The 26,501-nt window shown below is 54.7% G+C and overlaps 1 protein-coding gene across 1 annotated transcript in view; it reads left to right on the top strand.

Moving 5' to 3' along the window:
• Positions 1 to 25,834, top strand: part of QSOX1 (quiescin sulfhydryl oxidase 1) — a 38,484-nt gene extending 12,650 nt beyond the window's left edge. The window contains exons 3-12 of the mRNA XM_019733137.2: positions 4,627 to 4,672; positions 5,184 to 5,286; positions 7,175 to 7,265; positions 9,528 to 9,673; positions 11,219 to 11,353; positions 13,389 to 13,518; positions 16,866 to 16,988; positions 17,662 to 17,809; positions 21,820 to 21,999; positions 23,929 to 25,834. Coding sequence (XP_019588696.2) covers positions 4,627 to 4,672; positions 5,184 to 5,286; positions 7,175 to 7,265; positions 9,528 to 9,673; positions 11,219 to 11,353; positions 13,389 to 13,518; positions 16,866 to 16,988; positions 17,662 to 17,809; positions 21,820 to 21,999; positions 23,929 to 24,716 — 1,890 coding nt within the window. The 3' untranslated portion in view covers positions 24,717 to 25,834. The remainder of the gene's footprint in view (positions 1 to 4,626; positions 4,673 to 5,183; positions 5,287 to 7,174; positions 7,266 to 9,527; positions 9,674 to 11,218; positions 11,354 to 13,388; positions 13,519 to 16,865; positions 16,989 to 17,661; positions 17,810 to 21,819; positions 22,000 to 23,928) is intronic.
• Positions 25,835 to 26,501: the final 667 nt, after the last annotated feature.

Below are 26,501 nucleotides of genomic sequence, written 5' to 3' on the forward strand. Positions count from 1 at the left end.
CAGTGAGCTTTTCCCTCATGCGTCAGAGAAGACTTTGTGTGGGAGGGGACTTCTGCTTGGTGTTGAAGGATGGATGGGGTTTGGCTAGGAGAGGAAAGGAGCGTGGGCAGGGAGGAGGTGAGAGCAAAGGCCGTGTGTGGGGAGAGCTGTGTGGTGTTGTGCTGAGAGGACTGGTCTGGCTGGAGCAGAGGCTCAAGTGCAGGGTTGAGACAGGGCTGGGAAGGAGGGAGCCCAGTAATGGCGGGTCCTTGAATTCAAGGCAGGGAGTGTGGACCCCCTGTGGGGGTACAGAGACTGGTCTCTTGCTAGAGGGTGAGATGTCAAGGAGGGGGGCAGGACTCAGAAAGATGTCTCCTGCACCTCTCTGAAATAAGATGGGCCCCCCTCTCAGCAGTCGCCTGCTGTCATCCGGCCACCTTCTCCGCTGACAGTGCACAGTGTAGGAATGGTTACATTTGGGGATCCTCATGGGCTCACCATTAGATATTTGGAGACCAGGTCATTTTCCTGAAAGCTTGGCTTCAGTGCTATTGATGGCCAGCCCTGGAAAGTGCTTTCCATTCACCCTTACCTGCCCCCCAAAAGGTGGTTACTCCTGGTTAGGGTGGTAAAGACCTGCCTGATGTCCTCTGGTCTCCTGCTTTTGGGGGCTCCAAAATTGGGGGAGGCAGAAGCTCCTGTGCAAAGTGACGAAAGGAAAGGGACCAGGTGCTTACTGCTCCCGGAGAAAAGAAAGCTCCCTGCAGTTACTGCAGTAACGAGAAGTCTTAATCGCCCGTTTCCAGGGCGTTGTGTTGGTTTCCCTTGAGAAGGGCACACGCCTCCTACAGCTGACTTAATACAGATGCCTTTTAACAAGAGGACAAAAATGTGCCGTGACTAGATTTTACTGTGATTTTTACATGAGCTTCCAAGATGATCAAAGGGCCGAGATTCTCAGGCTAACTGCACAGATGTCTTTTGAGTACTTCCGTGTCCTAGACACTGGGCCAGGCACGGTGGGGCTGGCAGAGATGGAAAAGCTCGAGTCCTGCCCCCCAAGTCACGGAGGTGGGTGGAAAGTGACGCTGAAGTGTAGGGAATGGGCGGCAGTGGGAGGTGAGTTTGGGGTCAGATCCCGGAAGGCCTCGGATGCCGTGAGCGTGGACATGATTCGCTGGTAGTGGGGAGTCATGGAGGAGACCCGAGGGGCGACCTCAGACCGGAACTGTGCCTCAGGTCACCAAGCAAAGTGGCAGTGAGGACAGTGGTTGGAGAATGAAAAGATTGAGCATGTTAACATTTCTGAGGGCGCGAAGGGACAGCAGGTAAGGACTGTGCACTAGGCCAGGAAATGGGTGCTTGGCCCTGGTCTAGACAAGGCTCCAGAGGACAAGTCTAGAGGACAGCTGAAGAAGGGTCACCAAGGTCAAATTCACAGAGTTTGTCAACTGACTGGATGATGGGGCTGAGGGTGAGAACCGTGCTGGTCTGGGTGACAGGGAGAAGGAGGATCACGGGTGCAATAAGGACCAAGGTGGAGAAACAGGTTGGGGGAGGGGTGACTCAGTCTTGGGGTGACACCTACAGTGTGGAGGGTACCAGGAAGAAAGAGTCTGGGACAGAAGGATCAGATTGCAAATTATTTAGGCAGAGGAGGTGGCATGAGCCAGGGAGACGACAATAGGTCTGTTTGTTCCTTCCCTCATTCACTCTTCCCTTCAAAAGCGCAGACTGAGCCCCTGTTTTGACACCGCCTTCCAGGGCTGTGTAAACAGAAGAGTGTCATGATCTGCTGTGTGGTTGTAGGAGAGAGAGGCTGCAGGCCGGAGACGGCGAGGGCTGCGGACAGAGGAGACGAGTCAAGGGCCAAGGGAAGCCTGTGAAGGTGGCCAGGAAGGCCTGGTCAGTGTCAGGCAAACCAGGGGAGGGTGGTGACATGAAGGCAGAGAGAGAGTGTCAGGGAAATGTGGCACAAAAAATGACACTCCCTGGCCGGAGGGGAAGCAGGCAGTGATAATACCCAGACACTGCTCGGAAGCAAGAGGGGCAGGGAAGGTCATTGGATTGGCCGAAGAGCAGGTCAGCTGAGTGGTGGGAGCATGAGCCACAACAGGCGGCTCATGGGAGTGAAGAGACAGGGGCGTCGGGGGCAGTGAAGGAGATTCTGTTTGGAGAAATGTGGCCCTGCAGGGGACCGGGAAATGCAGTAACTGGGGAAGGAAGTGGGGGCCTCTCTCTATTCTATTCCCGTCGCCTTTTGCTTCTCGTCCTTTTCTTTTTTTCAATTTTGATTAGGAGGGTTTGAATCTATTGGCGGGCATAGGGAAGAAGCTGGCAGAAAGGGGGAAACAGGAAAAAAGAGATTAATTGATAGGAAAAGGTTCCTCAAGACCATGAGGTGTGGGAGCCAGAGCCCAGGTGCTGACTTATTCTAGAAGGTAGATGGGAAGCTTCTGAGGACAGAAGGGAAGGCTGTGTGACAGCCCAGAGGTTGTCGGAAGGAGGTGGGCCCGGCACCCTGTGGCCCAACACCTCATGGTGGGGGGTCGGGGTGTGGGGGCTCTGCATGCCCCTGGGTCACTCTTGCTAACTGAGGCTCCTGTCTGACTCCACGCTGCGTGGCTGGGGCCTTCAGAAGGCTCAGCTGTGGTCCAGGGATGCCACCTTATTTTTTTTTATATGGGTAATATTGGTGTATAATAGCATATAAGTTTCAGGTACACAGCGTTACAATTGGGGCTGCCTTTTGATGGAGGTAATGCCAGCCTCTTTTAATAAGTGTCTATCTGGGTAACTTGATGGTTGACGAAGAAAAAAATTCCTGTGTTACTTTTCAGTAACTGAAAATGACAGCCATAGCTATGGGAAAGCCACACAGGGTAAGGCTTGGTGACGTCAGGAGGGTTTAAGTCTGTAGAAACACGTTGAGGTCACTTCTGACTGTCCATAAACAGGCGCCTTCGCTGAGGCCAGTCGCCGCCATGACGATCATCCTCTGGGCCATTATTTGTGAGCAAACCAAACCCCAAGTAGCTGCCATTTTGAATCTTGTGTCTGAGAAACAGTGTCAGTGCATAAATGCCTTAACCCGCTGTAGCTGCTTGATCTCATGTCACGATCCAGGACACGTGATCGTTTTCACAAGTATGAGGCTAACATATGATTTCATTAATTCCAGATATGTCCAATCACTGCAAACAAAGGTGTATCAGTGGATGGTTTTCACCCAGAATAAATGTTTATATTAATGCTCTAAAAAGAGAGAGAATAAAGCAGTGAGCAGAATTAGGGTCCAGGTGAGGACCAAGGCAGCAGAAGATTGCAGGTGGGGAGAGACAGGTGGCTTCTTTGCATCTTTGTTCCTCCGGTGGGAGATGGGGGCAGGTGGCCCCTGGGTTTGAGTTTGGTGCCCACAGATGCCTGGAACAAACAAGTGCCAGGTAATCGGTGTTTCCTAGCATTTAAAATGTAGGAACAAGGGGATGAACGTTTAGTGATCCCTCCTGTATGTACTGTATGGACCAGCACCACGCTAAGCACTTTAGATGTGTTGTCATGGACTCCTCGTAGCAGTTGTTCCAGGGAGATGGTGTCATCCTCGTTTTAAAGAGATGGTTCGGAGAAATTAATGATTGCCCGAGGTCACACAGCCCAAGTGTAGCAGCGTCAGGCCATGAACCCAGGTCTGGCAGACCCCAGGGCCCTCACTCAACCACCAGCTTGGGATAAGGCCAGATGGCCGTGGTGTTGGAGGCGGGGGCCAAAGGTAGGCAGATACAAGTGGTCCCAAGGTTAGAGAGCTCAGGAAGAGGCCTCTTCCCAGCCTGCAGCCTCTTCCCCAGGCAGTGAAGTGGCTGTCTGTCAGGACAGCTGCACTCTGTACCCTCCTGAGCTCTGGTAGCTGCCTGTCTACTTAGACAGAAGCCCAGATAACAAGGAGTTGTCTGTCCTCTGTTCTCTCACCCCAGCAGTGACAGACTGGGCCTGGAGTGTCACGTAACTGGGAAAAGAACAAAGCTATGAGTTAAATGAGCCTGTCTGTAACAAGACTTGCTTCTTCAGAGGCTCAGGCCCACCCTTTAATAGGACCAACCTGGTGACCCCTCCCTTCATGGGGTGTCTGTTGGGCCAGGCTGGGTGTTCTGAGTGGACAGAGACAACACCCTCCAAGCCCCTTTTCCAAGATGAGGAACAAGGACAGATTGCCCCAGGGAGCAGCTAGCATTTCCCAGGAGGCATATGAAGTGACTTCACTTTATATTTTCAGATGTATCTACAAGGAAAAACAGCAGTGGTCTTCCAGTTTCATTCATACACTGTATGGTTTCCAGTTGTGCTGGGTTCTGGTGCTTTGTAGCAACAGCCCACCTGTAGTAAAGTGGATTAGCTGCCACAGTGTGGTTCCTCCCGGCTGTGGGGTGAGGGATTATATGCCAGGACAGTGGGGGAAGGAAGCAGCATCCAGCAACAAGAACCAAAACCTCCCTGTTCTCATTTTACACATGAAGAAACTAAGGTTCACAAAACTTAAGTGGTTTGCCCAGAGTCAGCCCATTAAGGAAGCAGCTGGGTGTCAGATGCAGGTGCTGTGTTCTCAGCGCCCCCTCCCCCGTCACTGACTCTTGCCTGTGTGTTTACTTCCAGTTCTTCAAGGCCTTTTCCAAGAATGGCTCAGGGACAACACTGCCAGGTGGGTTTCTTGGCTCCCATGGTCCTCGCCCTGCCTCTTTTACCTGGGTTTCTACTGGGGTGAAAGCCCCACCCGTTCCCCACTGAAAGCTGAGTATGTTTTCCTAACTGTACTTCCCAGCCAGACTGGAAGACGCCTTAAGGAAACGAGGCTGACAGGCCCTTTCCTTGTGGCCCATCCAGGGTCTTGGGAGCGGGGAGTGTCGCCATGTTACCAGAATAGCCCATCATGTCACAGTAGGCCTGGCATCCAGAGAGCCATGCCAGACAGCTCCTGGGAGCCTCACAGGCCCAGGTCTGGGGGACTCTACTGCCCTCCCGCCAAGCATTGGGTCCCCTTGCATAGAGTAGGGCATTATACGCCCCCCCCTCCCCCAGTGCAGTGGACTGACCATGCCCTGTTTCTCTCAGAACCAGTGGCCCTGGGCCCTTTATTTCTTATGTGTGACGCTGACAGGAGCACTGGGTTCCTTCTGCTCTCCTCACCTCCCTCCCTGTGTCTTCATTTGCAGTGGCTGGTGCTGATGTGCAGACGCTGCGGGAGAGGCTCATTGATGCACTGGAGTCTCATAGTGACACGTGGCCCCCTGCCTGTCCTCCACTGGAGCCTGCCAGGTATTGGGGGCTGGGGCAGGCTTGTGCCGCATGGGCCGCAATCACAGACCTGGAGGCAAGCGGGCGGTGGGGGCAGCAGGAAAGGGGACCCAGGTTGGTTCTTCCTGTTGCCTTTGGGGCAGACATCTCAGTGGGTCAGAGGCCCTCCTGTTACTGGAGGGCCTACCCAGGTGCCCTGTCTTCCTGGGGCTGACCTGCCCCGCCGTGTGGGAAGGAAAAGGGACCGGAGTTCTTCAGGTCATGCCTGCTGCTGCTTCCCAGGAACGTTTGGAGATACAGCAGAATTTCACTGGAAATGCTCACTGGGAAGAGTGGGCATGGAGCGGAAAAGGAGATCAAGTACCATTTAGAAACAAAGGGGGCAGGGGACTGAGAAGAGGAAAGCCCTGTCTCTGTAGAATGAGGGTGGTCATTTTCCTGAGCCATGGCTGTGGCTGGGGGACGGGGCTGTGACGCTGCTCCCCAAGCCGCAGAGCGTCAGACACAGTGGCTGGTGTCCTATATTCGCCTCCAGGATTACCTCTTTTCCAGGAAAATGAGGTGCTGAAAATGCACCATGAGAGATGTAAGCAAACAAGACAGAGACACAGTCATTGAGAAATGGAAGAAGTAAGGAGCAGGGTACAGGTTGGCATGGGTGTTTCCTGCGTCTGGTTGTGGAACCCCCAAACCACACCGAGACTACAGGCTGGGTCCAGGGTCTCTGTGAGGCCCTCTGGAGGATGGAGAATTAGGAAAAATGATAAAAGAGTCATTGTGAGTTGGATTCATCAGTGCAGTTTTCATCCACATGTCCCCCTCTGTGGGAGAATTAGGGCATGACACCATGAAACATGGGGCCAGTACTGGAGCCCAGTCGAGGACAGCACAAACGGATATGCTAGGGAGATGGGGGCCAGAGTGCACACCTCTTTTCATCCACTGACGGGTACGCTCTGGCCCCCACCTCTCTGGCATCTCCATCGTGCTGTCATTGGGCTGCACCCTAGTACGGGCCCCATGTTGCATCTTCTGTTTCGAGGTGACCACCGCCACGTCACTGGACCCCGTAGAGGGAACTAGGTCCTCAGGTGGGGGATAAAAGGAAGAAGCAGTTCCTTAATGCCATCTCCCCTGCTGGCCTCTTAAGCATTTGTGATGTTTTGGGTTTAATTAGATAGAGTAAGGAAGCAGATCATTTTTGTATCATGCAGTTATTTTCTGTTGAAATTTCGAGTTATGAAAACAATTGGTAGCCTAATTCTCTGGTTTGGGGGGATAATAAAATGTGCCACCTTCTTAATTTCTACCTATGCTCTGGGCCTCAAGTTTCCTCATCTTGAAATAAGGAGGCTGAATGAGAGGGCTTCTAAGGTCTCCTGTACCCAGGACTTTGATTTTTTAATTCCTTGTATATGCCTGCTCCAGGAGAGGAAAAAGGAAACCTCCCAGTTGGTAATGACTTGCCACAGATCGAGGCTTGTGTATCTGGTGGGTACTGATCGCCAGTCTCTTAGGGGACCAATGAAATCCATATTCACTAAGCCTGGGCCTTACCCAGAACACAGACACAAATGGCCTCAGAGTGTCCCTTCCCAGTCTTCCTCCCCAGACCACGTCCTACTCATTCCTGACTCTTAAAAGAAACAGTATGAAAAAGCAAATCAACTAGGTGGGTGAGATGAACCAGGATTGGCTAAGGGGGACTATTCTTTGAGACTTAGGGTTTGGTTTACTCCCACTGGAGGGCAGGAGGAGGGTGACTTCCATGAAGCCTTGTGTGGAAACAGAAGAGGTTTGTGTGGATGTGCTCGTAGCACGGTGTCAGCCACATCTGGTGTCACCAGCAGTTTTGCTTCATTCCCATCAACTGTGGATGGAGAGTGACTGCCAGCATTGTCTCTTGCAGGCTGGAGGAGATTAATGGGTTCTTTGCAAGAAACGATGAAGAGTACCTGGCCCTGATCTTTGAAAAGGAAGGCTCCTACCTGGGTAGAGAGGTGAGCCTCCCTCGGGTCCCTGCAACTCCTGGGTAGCCCTTGAGAGACACCCTAGCCAGTTCAGGAGCAGGCCTGTTCCGGCAAATTCTCGGGTCTCTGCCGTGTGCCCTTTGGAGCCCAGCACTGGCCTGACCCCTGCTGGGAGAATCGGGAAGTGTAGGAGCTAGACCTTTCTGTTTAAAACCTTTGTGTATATTTTTTTATTGACATGTAATTGGCATACAGTACTGTCTTAGTTTCAGGTAGACGTTTGTATACATTGCTCACCACAGTATGTCTGGTTGCCACCTGTCAGTGTACAGAGTTACGTGATACACTGTTCCTGACTGTGTTGTGCATTACATGTCCTGTATCTGTTTTTATCTCCCTCATCGAAACCAAATATGATAACACCTGCTGTTTATTGAGCATTGGATTAGATTGCTAGCACGCATAGTGGCTAATCTTCGCAATGAACGAAGATGACCAGGTAACATGTCCAAGATCCCACAGCCAGTGACTTCATAGAGCAGGGGTTTGAACCAGGTCTGTCTGCCTCCAGAGCCCATGGTGTTTCCACTCTGGCCCCCCTCCAGCCCCCCTAGAATTGGAATAAAAAGAAATGGGAGGGAGATAACATCAGAGATCATCCATTCCCTCATGAGGAAATGGGTTCCCTTGCCAGGTGAGGCAGATAACAGAACCAGGCAGGTTTGAATTTCCGCTCTATCACTTACATGATATGTCCTGATCAAGTTACTCAACTTTTTGAGCTTCATTTCCCTGTCTGTAAAATAGTGATAATTACCTTCCTTCAGCGTATTGTTGAGAAAGTCAAAGGAGGCGATTTTGGTCAAGGCCCTGAATTAGTAACTGGCACAGAGTGGGTGCTTTATAAAGATCCATTGCCGTGGCCTGGTGCAGAGAGCTGACTGTTCCACCACTGGCTCACGGACTTCTCCAGACCATGTGCGGGCTTTTCCCAGACACAAAGGTGGGACGGGCCAGTGCATGGGAGTCGTTCCAAGGCAGTGCAAGGGGACAGATGAGACGTGAGAGAGGGGATGAAATTAAACACCACTGCTAGCTCTGAATGGTTTTCCTCCTGAAACTCCTCAAGCACAGTGGAGAGCTCTGCCCTGTCTCCAGGTTCTCAGCCCTGAGAAGGGAAGCTCAGGGAGCTGGGGAGGAGGCAGAGCTTTGCTGCAGCTCCCTGACCCCTCCGGTGTCCCAGCCCAGGCCTCGGGGTCATGCCCCTCACATAGAAGTGAGGGGTAAATGTTCATTGGAATCAGAGCTCCCCTCCCTGCCCTTACCCCAACCCCGAGTCACCTGAGTAAAGGACAGGGGCCCCTGTAGACTGTGTCCATATAGAGGTGCTCAGGGATGGTTAGTGAGAGGCGATGGGGGGGGGGGGGGCACTGTGGCCAAGAGCCCAGGCTCTGCAGCCGGACTGAACTGGATTGATACAGCCCAATTCAGGCACTTGCTAGCTGTGTGACCTGGACACATGGTTTCACTTCTAAGCCTCTGTTTCTTCATCTACAATAAGAGTTTTTATTTTTTAAGTGAATGCATACGTGTACCTTCAATAGGTCATAGTTATGAGCTCTTTTTAAAAATTAACCCATTTAATCCTCTGAGGTTGGTATTATCACTACAATTTTGCAAGTAAGGAAAATGGGTCAGGGAGAGGTTTAAGCCGGTGGGGCCAGGATTCAAACCCAGGCAGTCCTAGTAAACTGGGCCCCCTCACCTGGTTTCCTAATGATAGTTCCTGTTTCATAGTGTTATTCTGAAGATTAAATGAAGCAATCTTTTTGTAGCACATATTAATTATGCATAATAAATGTTAGCTAATATCCTTTCTCCCTTTTCCATTTCATTCTAAAAATAAAATCGTCATGTCTGACTCAGTATGTTATCTCTGATTTGGACTAGAAATAAAAAGTCTTATAGATGAATATAAGAACGAAAGTGAATCCACATTTTATTATGTCTTTTACAAATTGCTTCCATCGGAAAGAAAATCGTATTGAGTTGGGGCTCTCCTAGCAGATTCATGTTGTGGGGTGCACAGTTCCATGGCCCCCCCTTCGGGGCAGTGTTAGCCTCTTGTTCCCTGTGGGGTAAGATATGGTTGGTGGCATGAGACTCTCACTCATCGCAATAGTGTGTTCTTTGAACAGTTTCGAGTGGATGGAGCACAGCTGCCACCCAGGTGTCTTCCCAGGGCTCCCGCTGCCCAGTGGCTTGGTCCCCAGATGTCTGCTGTCTCTGCAGGTGACTCTGGACCTGTCCCAGCGCCAAGGCCTTGCGGCACGCAGGGTCCTGAACACGGAGGGCGACGTGGTGAGCAAGTTCGGTGTCACCGACTTCCCGTCTTGCTACCTGCTGTTTCGGAATGGCTCTGTCTCCCGGGTTCCCGTGTGAGTGCTGTGTCTCTCTGCTCCGTCTCTTCCCTCCCTAGGCTCCCATCCTTTCTTCTGCCTAGAGAGGCTGCCAGCCTTTCACAGGGGCTGACAAGTTCTTTCTCCCACAGTTCCTCTAAGGGAGGCATCCATGGGCAGATGAGGAGCACCCTCTGCAGGAGAAGCAGATGTGTGCCTGTGGGGTGTGGGACAGGAGCCAGGAGACGGGGCCCAGAACGCTGCCCCCAGCCCCAAGCCCAGCGCAGGAGTCCTGCCTCCTGGTGCACCAGCGTTGGCGGGTCTGCACTGTCCGCACCGCAGCCCTGGCCCTGTTCCCGGTCTGCCTGTGTTCACAGACTAGTTGGCAGGCTGCGGGCCTGGCACACACTTATGTGCCTGACCCTCCCTCCCTTTGGTTTTCTAATTGCAGAAAAGTTCATTAGAAGCCAGACAATAGCCATTTCCAAAATGCCAAGAGAAAACAATCAGGCCAGCCGCAGCCCCTCTGTCAGGCCCCTGCTGCTGAATGGCCCGTTAAATGGGGCCAGATGGTGCCTCGGTGCCCTCCCCGGGCATGTGATTGATGTCAGCCTGGCCCTGCAAGCAGGACAGGGAGACGAAGGCTTGCCGCCATGCCCAGGGCCATCCGTGCCATCCTGCAGTGAGGCTGAGCAGGGCAGCCACCTGCCCTGACCAGCCCCATCTCCAGGCAGTGCTGAGCCTTATCAGAGGGTTCTGCTGGGGAGGTAGCATGATGGCCGGAGGGGGGGCGGGAGGGACTCACTCTCTGTGCAGGCCCAGAAAGGACAGTCCTGGTGGGGAGAGGTGGCATTGTTTTCCTCACTTGGAGTTGGTGGAGGGGAAAATTGTTTGTGACGATGCTGCTTCTGAGCCATCTGCTCATCGATAAACATCAGGCCAGGACAGCCGAGTGGAAAGCACTGCTTCCCAGAGTCAGTCCCCCTGGGGTGGCCATCACACTGCTGCTCGTCCTCACCTCCCTCCCTCCCCAGGGCCCTGACCAGGAGACGCCTCCCGCCCTTGAGGACTCCTCTCTGTCAGAAGAGAGGAAGAAACCAAAAGGATTGTAAAAGGATTTGAGAATTTTAGGGTTTTTTTTGTTGTTGTTGTTGCTGTTTTTAAAAAATCACTTATCAAACCCCCTTGATTTCCTTGGGGACTAATGTCCCCTCTGGTATCTCAGCGCAAGCTTATGAGCAGGCAGCCTCCTTGAAATCAGCTGCCACTGTGTGCTTTGGTCTCTGGGGAAGGTGGTCAGACCCAGCCATCCTGTCCACGGGCAGAGCTAGCAGTGTCGCCAGAGGTGCTGTCCCATAGCCCCTCCAGGGCAGGTTAGCTGCTTTTCCAGATGGGATTGTCATATCAGACTGGTGCCAGAGAGCCTTTCCACAGCTTGAGCAGTGACTAGAAAGGTTAACGTGAGGCACGAGGACCCCGATTTTGACCTCGTGAGGATAAGACAGAACCAAGTTCAAATATTTAGTTCTGCGGCTGTTTTCTCCATACTCACTGCCTCTCCTCCGTGGCTCACTTCCCTCGCAGGCTTGTGGAATCCAGGTCCTTCTACACTGCTTACCTGCAGAGGTTCGCCGGGGCCACCCGGGAGGCTGCCCAGACCACGGTCGCGCCAACCACTCCTAACACGATAGCTCCCACTGTGTGGAAGGTTGCAGATCGGTAAGCCCGTGCCAGTTCTCCTCGTCCCTTCCCCACCCCAGCTTTTCCTCTGTTCACAGAATCCGACCTTCATACCACTCTGTTCCCTGTCATGGGCTTAGCATGTGCCATCCTGAGCCCAGACCCCCTGAGGGCTGGCCTTGGCTTTTGGGGGCCCTTCCAGCTGCTGGCCATGCATGGGAGAGTCCTACACGTGTGGCAGTAGCCGCAGCCAACTGGTGGCCTCCCCAGTGTCTGCTGACTGTCGGTGACGCCACACAACATTTACTTGTATCCTTCATGATGGAATGAATGCCTTCCAGTGCCCATGTTCCTTAAGCTTAACTCTATTCATAAACAAGTAGCATCAACTTGGGGAAGATAATCTGTGGCCTCCAAACCAGCTTCCCACCCAAACAATGATTTCTTCAGCAAGTAGTTGTGCGTGCCTACTACGTGCGAGGCACCAGGAATGCAGATTGTGCAGGGCAGAGGAGTCCCTACCCACACACAGATTACAGTCCATTCACAGCGTGCCTTCTAGGAGGGCACCCGACCTCACTTGGCTGTGTCTGAGGGGCTCACTATGTTTTGAAGTAGCCTGTACCTTTGTGCACTTTTGTGAGCATGAAAAAGCTACTCTTCTCTGCGGCTCCGAGGCTCTGCCTTCATGGTAGAATTCCTGCTTTTGGGAGGCCAGGAGATAAGGTCATAGCCCTCCTGTGCTGGCACCCAGCGGTGTACCAAGTGGAACTGGCTGACCTGAGAGCTCAGAGCTGCATCGGGAAGGCAGCCTCTAGAGGGGGCTGCACAGAGAATTGGGGGAAAGGTCATTTGATTTCCAGAAGGAATTTGCATCCCAGACTTGAAGGGTGGAAGGTGGTAATGGAGAGATTTTTAGTCAATCAGGGGAGAAGGAAAGAGACTAAGCGTTGGAAATGGTCATTATGATCATTCAAATTATGATTATTCAGATCATTCAAATTATTATAATAGCTGACACTTACTGACCGTATGTGCCAAACTCTGTGCTGGGTACCGTTCATATATTATCTCTTAGTCATGAGGGCACTCCTTCAGGCAGAACACAAGAATGGAGAGGTAAATGAGGCCCAGGGCTACCAGAGTGGAGCAGAGGGAGGCTGTTGCCGGGTGGTCACAGTGCCCATCCCTTTAGCTGACCTCTTTGACTCCCCCCAATCTTAAAAGGTAGGTGGGACAGGAGTTGTCAGTTTACAGGGATGTCACTGAGGCCCAAAGAGATAGATTGAGTTGGCCCAGCTCCCAGCACCAGCTCCCTGTAGATCTGAGGCCAGAACTCAGGTCTCAGGAGGCAGCTGGAGAAGCAGCCAGAACCTGGGGGGTCCTTCCCATGAGAGCCCAGAGCCCAGGCCCCAAGGGGGCATCTAGAGCCTGCAGCCCTTCCTCCGGGGCTAGGTCAGCCCAGGAGATGTGAGATGGAGCCCCGCCTCACACCCGAGGTGTGGCAGCCGAGAACGTCAGCCCCCAAATAAACACACATACCACTTTCCTTCCTGCCTGACCCCGCCACGCCCAGCTTAGTGAGCAGCCAAACCCTTGGTCTTTCAAAGAGGGTCCCGTTTTTCCAGAGCCATGAGGTGTGGGTACACCTGTTGGTCTGTTTGTCCCTATGGGTCTTTGGTCAGAACAGAGAATGAAGCTCAACCTTCCACTAGTAGCCTGATTAAAGCACCTTTAGTGAGTTACGGGAGGGCCTGGCCCTGGGCCTGCAGAGGGGGAACCCCTGCTCTATGCCAGGAGCTGCTGAGGGGTGTGTACATGTGTGCTTTTGTTTAATTTTCTCAGCCACCTACCTGTGAGCAATTTATTATTATGCCCATCTTACAGATGAGGCTCAGAGAAGTTAATATATCCAAGGTCACACAGCTAGTTACAGAGCCAAGTGCCAACTTACAGGACTCTGGGCCGGCCCGCAGGGGCCATCCTCTTCTCTCCCTTCGGCCCTGGGCACTCCTCCCCAGCCCTGCCCCGTGGTTAATACCCTTTCTCTCTCTGCCTTTGTCTGGCTCCTCAGCTCTAAGATCTACATGGCCGACCTGGAATCTGCGCTGCACTACATCCTGCGGGTAGAAGTGGGCAAGTTTTCTGTCCTGGAGGGGCAGCGCCTGGTGGCCCTGAAAAAGTTTATGGCAGTGCTGGCCCAGGTGAGCAGGCCCCTGGCCTCCCTCGTCCATGCAATTCTGGGGTGTCATGTACACCCCTGCCTGCAGCAGTCAGCCCCGGCCCTCTTCCGGGAGCTCGTGGTCTGGCTGGACATCTGGCCCCACAACTGTCCCAGGCCTCCATGGGCTGCTACCCTCCAGCCTCAGCCATGCCCCCTGCCAGCCCTGCAATGCCAGGGACAACCCTGTGTGGGGCGTGGGTGGGGCCGGGGCCAGATGCCCCAGGGATAGTCCCAGCTGATCAGTGACTGTGACTTTGCCTGCTGGAGTCCACCTCAGAATGAGCCTGGAGCGTGGCCTCTCACTCCTCGTGTGGTCATTAGGAAAGTAGGACCCATAGACGCCACAGTGAAGAAGGAAAGAAGCCTTTTCGGAATCTGCTCTCTCCCGTCCCACACACTGAGCAGAGTTTGACCTAGGTCCCTGGCCCTGGCCAGGCCGTCCTTATGCCGTTGTAGTTTCCTGCCCACGTGGCTACTTCATGAAGTGTAGCTGCTCCATACCTAGGTCCTGGAGTGTGTCAGCCATTTAATCCTCCTAACTTCACTGCAGGGTGGCGAGTATTACCCCCATTTCAGAGGTCAGGAGGCTCAGAGCATGTGCCTGAGGCCTCTAACCTCCCTCGTGGGTGCAATGGAGATTTGACCTGAGGTCTCAGGCTCCAGAGCCTGTGCCCCTTTCCCCGCCATGCTCCTTCCTCATCTCTGGAGGTGGGATGCGGGCCGCCTTCTCCTTGTACACCTGCCTCCTGCCCTGTCCCTGCGTCCTTCCCTCTGGTTCTAGATCTGCTGCTCTACTTAAAAGCCTAGGCTCTGGCTGCTGAGGATGCTGACTCAGATCCGGGCTCTGGTCCTCTTAGAACCTCACTGCTGACTCAGCCACCCACAGCCCTGGGTGCCAGGTCTGAGCTTCTGGGAGCAGGTCTGTGGGCAGCTGGGCGTAACCCTGGGGTGACGTGCGCCTCTGCCTCAGGAACTGCCTGTCAGCCTAGTCCCTCTGCCCTCTCACCAGCCTGGCCCTCTGGCCCACTTGGCTTAGTCACGTGCGTGTATGATTACACCGAGAGGACCCTGTGAGGTGTCACAGAGTGCTGTTACCATGTAAGGCAAGACAGCCTTCGGCCCATCCCGGGGGTCCCACCAGACTGAGCCCCTGATGATAGAGGCCTTTCCTCTGAGGCCCTGTGAGCCACTTTGTCCCCAAGTCGCTGAGGTCTGGGGTGGCTGGCCCAGAGAATCACAGGGAGAAAGTCTTTGAGCAGTTCTGTGTTCTGTCTTCCTGCTGACACACGCCTGACACCCAGAGTGCTTCCCAGGCGTCCCTCAGAAGGAGAAGAGAAGGACACCCTGCCTCCCAGTGCAGCCCACTGCGAAGGAATCTCCCGGGAAATTGTTTCTTGTGAGCTGCTTGCATCTCTCAGCCAGACTCAGAGCCGCTTTCGGTTTGGCTGCCAGTGGGACGGTTTGCAGCCAATGTGAGGAGAAGAATGAGACCCAGGAAATGGCCAATCTGGCAGAGGCTTAAGCAGCACCCTCGTGGTGGTACCAGCTGAGCGCCCACCCTCAGCAGGTGCTGAAAGTGAGTTTGGGGAGGAGGCCTTTGTGCCAGAAGCCAGGCCCCTCGGAGGACAGGGCTGGCCTCGGGACAGAGGACACAGGGAAGCCAGGCAAACACAAGACTAGGAGCAGAGGGCACGGGCTCGGAGGGCCTGTTTGAGCCTTGCCTCATCCCCTGGAGACTGCGGAGTATCTTGGCCCTGCCCTTGTTTGGGCAGCTTCTTCCTGGGTGGGAATAATAGTAGCAGCCACCATTTCTTGGGCTCTGACAGGGTGCCAGACTCTGCAAAGTGCTCGTTGTGTACGAGCCTATCGTTTTTTTCATCACAAACTCCACGGGGTGCATAGAGCAATATCCTGTCACACGGAGAGGAAATGGAGGCTCCTTGTCCTGGCCCTCCAGCCAGCGGGTGGCCGAGCTGAGACTTGCTCCCACGTCTCTTCTAAGCCATGTCCTCACGCACATGTGCCTGGGCCACTGGGAGCCTGAAAGGTGATGGGGCTCACTCTGCCTCTCTGCCCTGAGGACCTGTCAGCCCCTGCTGTGCCCGTTGGGAGGCATTGCGTGTCCTGCGGGCGATCTCCCAACCCTGCCTGTCCCCACCCACCTAGCGGGGACTCCCTGCTGTCTCGCTCCCTCACATGAGTGGCTCTCAGGACTGGCCACTGGGTGGCGTGTGGTCACCAGTGTTTCCCTGCTCCTACCAGGAGGGTGACTCCTGTAGTGCAGAGCTCCTTAACTCATCCTTCTGACACCGTGGCCTCAGAAGGCAGACGGTTCCAAGTCCGGATGACGGCCAAAGGTCAGTGAGAAATGCTGACCGGAAGCTGTAAATCTGTGTTGAGAGCCCAGAGGCCCGTGTGAGCTGACCAAGAGGTAGCGTGTCAAAGCCCAAGATTCTTTCTGGCCACTTCTCCCCCTGGGGGATGGTGTGCAGCCCAGGACGTTTGATAAAATTAGGTAATGGCTTTCCCAGAGGACTGGATCCTTGGCAGGTTTTTCTCCTTAGAGATCATTTCCATCTCCGGAACCCTTCTTCTGTTAAATGGTTTTCTTTGCTCTTTTTCTTCCCCAAGTTTCTCAGTGTCAACCCCTCACCAGCTCTGCTGCTGCCTCCCTCCCTCCCTCTTCCTCCTGCCCCGAGCCCCTGGTGTTTTTGTGCACTCGCACACGTGCACACACGCATATATCTGTCTTCCTCCCGGGAGTCCTTGTGGTTTTAAAGTGCTGATACTAATCAGATTTGAGCTGACTTATTGTCAGAGTAGCTTTTCATGTTCCTCCGAGAGTACTGGGATTTACCATCAAGATTGGGATCTTGGCTAGAAGCCCCCGGGTTGCCTATCCCCACTGGCAGCACATGGAATACAAATGAAAGGCTGTTTGCCAGCCTAGCCCAGCCAGTCAGTTAGTCAGCAAATCAGCTGCTCTGTCAAAAGATCAGCTGTAGAGAGTTCTGTGTGGCCCAGGGTTCCCAGCAGCTCTGGGAAGTGACCAGGTAGGTGGTCAGCTCCCCTCCCCATGGCAGCGTGTGGTCTGGCAAACACAGGAGCCCTGCCCGGCCCCCCTTAGCACCTCCCTCCTCTCCCCATCCCTCCCCTCGCCTCGCCAGGTGTCCCAGAGCCAAGATAGTGAGGAACCCACATTTGTGTCTTAGGTGGAAGATTTTCCTGCCTTGGCCCCCTGTCTGCCCTGCCCCTTCACATCCCAGGGGCTGGGGGCCTCTGAGGGATTTGTTTCTCACTCCAACTTGAACTTGTTCCTCCCCATAGTACTTCCCTGGCCAGCCCTTAGTCCAGAACTTCCTGCACTCCATGAATGACTGGCTCAAGAAGCAGCAGAGAAAGAAAATTCCCTACGGTTTCTTTCAGACTGCTCTGGAAAGCAGGAATGAGGTGAGTCTGGCAGCCTCTCCCATCTCAGTGACTGTGGGAGTGAAGGGGTTAACACTGAGCTGACTGACCAGGATGGTTGGGTCCTTCTAGTAATAATTCACCAGTCACTATTTATGAGCTCTCTACGTGCATATCTCATTTAATCCCCTCCACACTAGTGGAAGGTGGATATTATCCCCATTGAGCAGATGAAGAAACTGAGTTTAAGTAACTTGTCTAAGCCAGTAAGTGGTTGGGCTGGGATGTAAAGCCGATTGTCAGACACCACCTGTGAGAGGGTGTTTAACTACTGCTCTCTGTTGCTTCCAAGTACATCGTGGCGCTCAGCGTCACTTCTCTGGCCCTCTCCCAGGGTGCCTTTCGGCTCCCGCCATTTGCAAAGGTGGGCCACTGCAGCCCGCAGAGGCACAAAGCCATAACTCATGGATATCCGAGCTGGAAGGAACCTCAGGGATCAGCCCCTCATTGTCTAAATTGGGAAGTCGAGGCCAGAGTGAGGACAGGTCTGGTGCTCTTTGGTGGGTGCAGCCAGAGGAAGGGAAATACCACCTTCGAAGTGATAACGTGAGAGGGACCTCATTTGTCTTAGGACCGTGTGCAGACCTTGGAGTCACCTCGCCTCCCATTCTTTCTCTTCTACATATATGCACTCACGCTCATCTGTGTCCCTTAGGGCGCTGTGATTGCCAAGAAGGTGAGCTGGGTCGGCTGCCAGGGGAGCGAGCCACACTTTCGGGGCTTTCCCTGCTCCCTGTGGGTCCTCTTTCACTTCCTGACTGTGCAGGCAGCTGGGCGAAATGTAGACCACATGCAAGAAACGGGTGAGTCCGAGGCCTCAGCCCAGCCCTTCCTGCCTCCTTTGGCTCCCTGCTGCAGGCCCGTCTTGAGGGGGTTCTGTGTTTGCCACTAGCCACACACGACCAGCATTATTCAGAAGGGGGGGACCTGGAGAAGCCACCCACTCCTACACCCTGTCAGGGTGGTGCCCCACAAACTCGGGCGTGTGAGTCTCTTCTCCCTGGCTTTCTCGGGGCCACAAGCTTGCTTTGTAGTCTTCATGAAAAATGTGTGGTTCCGTATTTTGTACTTCTATAAAGAAAACAACGGTGTCAGGTACACGGTTTACATGGATGGCCGATCCCAGTACGTTGAACAATTTTATTGTTTCCCACTGAAAAATCGTTTTCTAGGGCAAGCCTGGGGAAACACCTCGCCCCTCCTGCCCTGGCCGCTCTCCACGACCCACACTGCCTCACCTTCGCTTAATGACCGAAAGGGTGGGCAGTCAGTTCAGGCCATGTTTACTGAGGGATCAGGGGTATATCAGGCCCTGCTCAGTGTGCAGGAGACAGGGGAGAAAGAGAGACAGTCCCTGCTCTCAGTGGGCTGGGGGATGGGTGCAGGGCTGCCCTGCGGTGCCCCAGGGCCCAGAGCCAAGGGGGAGAGAAGGATGTCCAGTAAAAGAGGGAATGCTCCATGCTGTTGGGAAGGGCAAGAGGACGTGAGTCGTGTTAACCTAAAAATAAAAGGCCAAAGTGAGAGGCAACAAGCATTCATTTGAGATGAAAGGAAAAAAAAAAGGATAGCTGTTGGGGAAGCACTGATTCAGGCAGAAACCCAAACAGTGTTCTGATTAGGACACAAAGGTAAAGGGAATTTATGAGAAAGGGAAGGGGAACAATGACACCTGTAGACGGAAGGCACTTCTGTTGGTGCAGGTGAGCTAACATAGTGATGTTAATTCCAAACAGTGTTTTTAATTTTCAGTCTGATAGCCGTCAGTCCAGTGGTCATACTCACTGCCTCTCTGTCATCTTTGCCCAGTTCTTTGGGACCTAATGGTGCCCTAAGCCCAGTCCAAAGGTGATTTTGCCCTATTTTATCATCCCAGAGGTTTGAGGCAGAAGACGTGCAAGGCAGGTCCTCTGGGATGGCAGCGCCGACTCCATTTTAAAGTAGCTCCATTTATTTTGTTTTGTAGTTATTTTTTACAGTTGAGAGTGGTTGGAAGAGCAGGAGTTGAGCTAGGAGAGAAGAGCGTCCCATCCCTGACAGAGGGAAGGCCCCCAGAGGCAGAGGGAATGAGGGGAGCTGCTGGGTGTGGGGATAGTCTGCCAGTCACTGTGTCAGCCACAGCCAGTGAAGCATCTCCAAAGTGCCAGGCCCTGCTCTAGGGTTGTGGCACGTACAGTAAAACGAGCCAAGAAGTCCCTGCCTCAAGGGGACAGTGTTTCAGTGGCAAGAGACAGACAGTAAACACATCATTTCAGGAATGGTGATAAATGTTGTGAAGAAGACAGAGCAAAGTGTGCTGTAAGAGGACCTGGGGGGTGGTGCTGTGTTTAGAGAGGGGGCTGGGGCGGCTTCTCTGAGGAGCTGACACTGGGCTGAGACGTGGATGGTGAGAGCGAAGCAGCTGTGAGACACCTCGGAAGACAGCCGTCCAGGCTGAATCGGTTTGCTTTCAATAGGTTTGCCATGACCAAGTGCTATGCGCTGGGCGGCCTAAACAACAGGATTTTATTTTCTCACCTTCTGGAGCCTGAAAGTAGAAGATGAAGGTGTCAGCAGGGTTGTCTTCTGCTGAGGCCTCTCCCTGGTTTATAGATGACCTTCTTCTCCTGGTGTCTTCACACGGTCATTCCTGTGACCAAATACCCTCTTCTGGGGAGGACACCAGTCAGATTGGATTAGGACACACCCTCACCTCATTTTAACTCACGACCTCTTTAAAGACCCTGTGGTCCAAGGGCAGTCACATCCTGAGGTCCTGGGGCTTAGGACTTCCACATGAAATTTAGTATGAATTGTAGAGGACACATTTCAGCCCGTAACACAGGTCAGAGACTAGCCAGTGCAGAGAGCAGGTCTGGAGTGCGTGTGGCACCAAAGGAGGCCCATGTGTCAGGGCCTGGGAGGCGGGAGGCGGGAGAGGAGGTGAGCGAGGGGTTTGAGTTTCTGTTTCAGCGCTGAGATTCCAATGGAGGGTCGAAGCAGAGGCATGATGCAAATGATGAATGCTTTAGAAAGATTACCGGGTGGAGGGCGGGCTTCGGCGGGGAGGGTGGAGGCAGGGCAGCCAGCTGGAAGCTGTGGAACTAGTCAGTCCAGGAGAGGCGGCGGAGCCCGGACTAGAGCTGGAGGTGTGCACGTGGGAGAAGCGGTCGGATTTGGGGGACAGTTTGAAGGTAGAGCTGACAGGACTCGGTGATAGAATGGATGAAGAGTCTGCAGGATCGAGGCTCGGGGTGGACCCCGGGGTTGTTGGGCCTGAGCACCTGGTGATGGAGAGGTAGACGGTTGAATCTGGAGTTCCGGGGAGCAGTCCGGGATAGAGATACACATCCTGTGGTATCTCATTGGCACCGAGATGACAGATCAAACCTTGGCTCTGATGGGCCCATGAGTGGGTGGGCAGAGAAGAGTGCTGAGGCCTGAGCCCTGGGCTCTGCAGTATTTGGACCTCTGCTGGAGGAGCAGGGCCAGCAAAGGAGACTCAGAAGGAGCAGCCATTGCGATCTCAAGAGCCACCCCCCCCAATAGAGCATTTCAAGGAGGAGGACGTAGTTGGCCGAATGGGTGCTGCTGTGCTGCTTTAGCTGGGGACCTCTCTGGCAAGAGCCGTGTCTGTGAATTAGTGGTGAGAACGGCCTGGTTGGATTGGGCTGAAGAGAGAAGAGCAGGGAAGAAACTGGAGATAATGGGAAAGTCACTGGGGTATAACAGGTCAGAGAAGGGATTTCGTTATTGCAGATATTACCAGTCAGTATGATCCCATAGTAAGGGAGAAATGGGTGATGTAATGACAAAAGAAAACATTTACAGGGGTAAAATCCTGGAGGGGGCGAGAAGGGGTGAGGGCCAGAGCCGGAGGGCAGGCAGAGGAGGCCAGGACAGCGGCAGAGCAGGTGGTGGGCAGGCGGGCGATTGGGGTGGATGCAGGAGAAGTGCAGCTGAGGGGGCTGAGGACGTGAGAGGCAAGGCACGGGTTGGTGTGGGCGCCGAAATTGCCAGGAACGATGGCATGGGGCGTGGTGGTCAACGGGACAGCACAGGCTGCTGGTGTCATAGTGGGTGGAGAGGGCTGAGACCAGGAGATTGGCTTTTAAAGGGCTGGAGGTTTTGCAGCAGGAAAGAGAGAGTTTGGAAACAACAAGCACGAGGATATTTCCACCACCTCCAGCCCTGACGTACATGGAGTGTGTGAGACAAAAGGGTTTGAGAGGAGCCTAGGGGGGTAGCGTCTTCAGGGAGGAGCCCCATATCAGTCAGAGCGGGAAAGTGGGGGGAGTGCTCAGAGGTCATCGCTGACCAGTCCAGAGGGCCCAGTGGGAGGGGATGGGCGGGGGAGATGGAGACGAATGAGAGGATGTGCAGGGCAGATCAGCACGGACTCCTGCTGCAGTGCTCGAGGAAGGAGGCCTGATGGGGAGCCAGTGCGAGCAGGAAGCCTAAAGAAGATGGGGCCGCGGAGGGGCCCGGGGGTTGGGTGGTGGGACTCTGGCCCCTGCCTCCCTTTCCAGCCACGTCTCCAGGAGCCTGAGTGTCTTGCTGACAAGGTTGGACTTTATCTGGAGTGTCAGTAAGTGACAAGGGCCTGAATGAGTGGCAAAGAAGGGAAGTTGGGGTTTAGGAGTTTGAGGGGAGGTGAAGTCAGCTGGAAGGTGGAAAAGTAGACCAAGGAGACCCTGGGCCCCTCCTTGCACGGGCAGGTGTGTGGGGCCCCAGTGCAGAGGTGACCATGGCGGCCTGTGGGGGGCTTTGGAGGGGGCCCGCAGAGGGGAGGCAGGCAGTCTGAGGGCCCCTGTGACCACGTCTCCTCTCCCTGTAGCCAAGGCTCAGGAAGTCCTCCAGGCCATCCGGGGCTACGTCCGCTACTTCTTTGGCTGCCGAGACTGCGCCGGCCACTTTGAGCAGATGGCTGCTGCCTCCATGCACCGGGTGCAGAGCTTGGACGATGCTGTTCTCTGGCTCTGGTCTAGCCACAACAAGGTCAATGCTCGCCTCGCAGGTAAGGAAGGGCCACCTCCACGGCTGGAGTCATCTGCAGAGGGAGGATGGGGGGGGAACTTGGGAGTCTTGGACCAGAGGTAGGAGAGGGGACACTCATTGTCCCCCGGGTAACACCCCGTGTATTGCAGCATTTCACAGCACACACAGTCCTTTCACATGCCTTACCAGCCCTGTGATGTATGTCTGTATCGTTAGTCCCATTTTTCAGATGAGGAAACTGAGGCTGTGACACTCTAACATCCTGGTCTTCCAGTGCTCTTGCTCTCTTTCCCCTGCACCAGGGCCCCTCCCTGTGGCCTGTTGGGGTCCCTTTCCTGCCTCCCCTGTTCTGCCTTCTGGCTATTGGCCCCTTACTCAAACCAATAAGGAGGAGACGGCTGGGCTTTTCCACCCCCTGGGAGGGAGGGGTCTAATGATAAAATGTGCTGGCAAAGAAATACCAGGGACTACTCCCACGGGGAGGCCTTGTCTTCTGAGTTCCCCTCATTGTCTGTGTTCCCTGGGCACAGGGCTCTGATGGGTCCAACAGGCGAAAGCAGTGGTGACCAGAGCTGGTGGGTGGGGAGGGAGCCATCTGTGGACAAGAGCCTGGGCTTGTCTGTGGGGAGAGAGGAGTGCGCGTGTCTGGGATGGACCTCCCAGGGGTAGGAGGTGGGGGGAAGGCCCGGGGCAGGCGAGGTTAAAGGAGCTGAACGGAGCAGGTGGTCTGGGTCTCCTGGGGCCTCTTGGTGGACTTTGAAAAGAAAGCATGTGCCTGTCTGTCCTCCCACCACTTCCCTCCCTGCCCTACCCCTGCCACCAAATGCTCCATTTGACCCTCTAGCCCTCTGACCTCAGTGGGCTCCCAGCTTTCCTCCAGGCCCAGCTGCCACCGTTGCGCCAGGAGCCAAGGCCTCTCTCCCAGGGACCTAAAGGAAGGCGGCACTCGACCCTCTCTGGTGGGGGCCTTTCAGAGCAAACTAATCACAATAATGAGCAGGTACAAACTGAGTGCTCACTTTGCAAGGCCTGCTCACTCGCTTCTCACCGGACCCTTGGAATCTACTTGTTGACTCCTCCCCAAAATGACCATTCTGACTTCTACATCACTTGCTCTGCTTCATTCTGGCCAGCAACTGTTTTTTTCCTATTAAACTCTTTAGGAGAGGTGCCTCCTGCAAGAAAGATGGGCTGATTTGCATTCTCTGGCCACATTGGGCGAGGGGCCAGTAGCCTGCAGGCCCTCTGGGGTTCAGCCTGGGCTCTGCCCCCAGTGCCGCCCGCATGGGGTCCCAGCAGCCTGGTGGTCAGGGCAACTTCCTGACTCTCCTGAGTGTCCTCTTCCCCTGTCCAGGCCCCAGGCTGCCCCACAACCACCCCTTGGAGCCCGTCTGGGAGGGAAATTCCACTAATTCCTACCTACCCCAGAGGGCTGTGGTGGAATGACCATGTGCCACGAACTCTTATTTTAAAAACCATTTTTCCTTTAATTACAAAAGTAATATATCTCCACTGTATAAAACAGAAAATATTAGAAAAATGCAAAGAAGATAAATACCAGCGGACCAGCCAAAGACTGCAAGACAGAGCTGAGGCTTCTCGCGTCTGGTCCAAGGGCACAAATTGGCAGTGAAGTTGACAAAGGGAGACGTGGGTTAATATGAGGAAGTGTCTGGAGGGGAGCTGTTCTCACTGCTCTGGGAAACTGGAGCGCTGGGGGTGGGGGTCGGTAGAAGTGCCCCCTCACCCAGAGGCACCACTGTTGGGCTGGCTGTGGGCCACGCCCTGTGCTAGCTAGATTTTTGTCTGCCTTCCCTCATACTTCTCGTCCTTTCCAAAGGCAGCAGCGAGCCCTTTATGCAGAGGAGGAAGCTGGCGTTCTGAGTGGGAGAATGAGGTCTGGGTGGGCCCCGTGTATCACAGCTCACCTGTGTGCGTTTCTCCCCAGGTGACCCCAGCGAGGACCCCCAGTTCCCCAAGGTGCAGTGGCCACCCCGTGAACTCTGTTCTGCCTGCCACAATGAACTCCGGGGGTCGCCTGTGTGGGACGTGGGCAACACCCTCAGCTTCTTCCGGACGCACTTCTCCCGGAGCAATGTTGTCCTGGACCATCCCTCACATGGGTCGGGCTCGCGGAGGGGTGCACAGAGGATGGCAGCCACCCAACAGCTGGAGCTAGTGACGGGAAATTTGACTGTGGGTCCTGAGAAGGCTGAGGTCGTGGTGGGCCCAGAGACAAAGCCCCCCGGCACTGTCGTCCTGGATGCTGCAGCCGAGGGCCTTGAGGACAGTCTCCCCCAGGAGATGCAGGCTGGCCTCGGTATGACCAGATCTGAGCTAGACCGGGGCTCTCTCGAGCACATAGCACAGCTTCAGAGGGATAAGATGGAGCAGCCAAAAGGGCAGCGGCCTTTGACCAAGCGAGACACAGGAGCTGCTGGATTCCTGGCTGAGTTCCTGGCTGAGAAGAACCTCCCCAGAGGCCTCGCAGAGCTGAGACGAGTGGGCCGCAGCTCCAAGCAGCTGCCCAGCGTCCCTGAGGGGCAGCCAGTGGCTGGGGCCCTGCGGGGCCGAGGCCAGTGGCTGCAGGTGCTGGAAGGGGACTTCTCCCACCTGGACATCAGCCTCTGTGTGGTGCTGTACTCCCTGTCCTTCATGGGCCTGCTGGCCGTGTACACCTACTTCCGGGCCAGGATGAGGGCGCTGAAGGGCCATGCCAGCCACCCCGCAGCCTAAACCGTCCACCTTGGGAGGGCGGCAGGAAAGGGAGCTGCTATCCCTGGGGCTCTTCCAGCCCTCTGTCCCTCCCTCCCCCGCCCCCCACTCCTTGTCCAGGGAGATCCAGGAAAACCAGCTGCTCCAGGGAACCTCCTTGGGCCTTCTGGAAGGAGTGTTCTACAGACACAAAGATATGCGCAGGGTCCAGGTCCATCTAACAGCGCGGGGACGAAAGCCTTGGGCAGCGAGGGTGGGAGGCTCAGTCTCTGATCTCTCAGCACCAAATCCCTCTTTTTCAGCTTATTTGAAGTCCTGCCTCATTTTTGCTGAAGCTGCAATGTCTCCTGCTTGGTTTTGGCCCTAAATTGGCACAAGTGAGCCCCAGTTTCCAAGGCTCCCATCCAAAGGAGGGGTCCCCAGGCTGAGTGGGCTAGAGTGGAACTCTTCACTGCATCCCAGGCCTCCGTCCATCCTGCTCCCTTCTGGATATGAAGAGGCCGTCACACCAGAGAAGGAAGGACTGCTCCTGGCCCTCTGTGGCCTGCCCACCCTCCAGCCTCTCAGACGTCCTGGGTAGGGTTTGGCTCTAGGGTAGAGTCTGGAAGCTTCTGGAAGTCGTGCTGGCCTCCCAGATGAGGTTTGTGGGAGGAGAGCCTCTGGCTGGCTCCTTCCCAAACCTCTGCGCAGGGTGGGGTTCATGCAGCTGTGCCCAGCTGGGTGGGTGATGGTCATTGGGCTGGGGGGTGTCTGGCTTAGCAGGCCCTGATGAAGGGTGGTGCTGATTTAGGGGGGACCTGGTTTAGGGAAGATGTTGGGATCTATAGTGCCTTGCTCTGGGCTTAGCTGTGAGAGGCAGAGTGAAGTTTCAGGAAAAAGAGGGTTGCTTCAAATGTGCTTTGCCTCTTCCCCCTTGGGCTCAGCCCTCTTGGAGCTGGGTCTTTGTCTTTTGGTTTTTGTCTCCAAGATAGATGCTAATCTTTTAATGTGGGGGTGCTGGAGTGATGGGAGGGTCATCTGTCCCGAGGGTCCTCCTGTCATACAGGGGTGGAGGGGTGGGTGACGCTGTACACATGCTTGATTTTCACTCTGCTCACTGCTTGGGAGGGCTATGGAATAAATTATTTTTGTTAAGGCAAGCACTCGTGTGTCCTTTCACTTGCTGCCTGGAGAGCTAGTGTTCAGGTCCGGACAGAATGTGCAAGCTCCTGCCTTACCTGGGATCCAGCCAGATGTGATTTCCTCTGGCTTCTGTCATTCCTGGCCTGCAGGAGACAAGGTGCCCTGGTGACAGTCACTTGCTCCTGGACGGGGCCCCCCACTGCCCACAGAGGTCTCTGGGCTGCAGGCCCCATCAGTCTCCACGTGCACCAGGACAGGCCTCTGGGGCAGTGCAGTCCCGCCATGTCCTGCTCCCCCACCACCCCAGGAAACACCTGCCTGGGTGCTCTCAGTTCTGCTGGAGGTACCTTCATCTACACCTGCCTGGCCCGCCCCGCCAGGTGGCCTGCAGCTCCAGCTCCCTTGGGAGAAGGGGGCTTGTTTGTAAGTGGGGCCTTGGCTGGCTGCTCAGCAGGGAGGAGTCAGTCCGATTAGAGGGCCTGCCCCTAATCCGGCCTGCTGGGCTTTACAAGGATCAGAGCAGCTGATAATGAACCTCATTAAGGGGGAGCAGGAGCCTCAATCCGATTTGGGGTTTTCTTTTTGAGCTCACTCTGCTCAGATGGCCTGGCTCTGGGTGGAGTGTGTGGGATGCCAAGCACACCCCCTCTCCTAGGAAGCTGTGGTGGGGGGACTGGCGGGGCT

Source organism: Rhinolophus sinicus, linkage group LG17 (genome assembly GCF_036562045.2).
Source record: "Rhinolophus sinicus isolate RSC01 linkage group LG17, ASM3656204v1, whole genome shotgun sequence".
Lineage (NCBI taxonomy): Eukaryota > Metazoa > Chordata > Mammalia > Chiroptera > Rhinolophidae > Rhinolophus > Rhinolophus sinicus.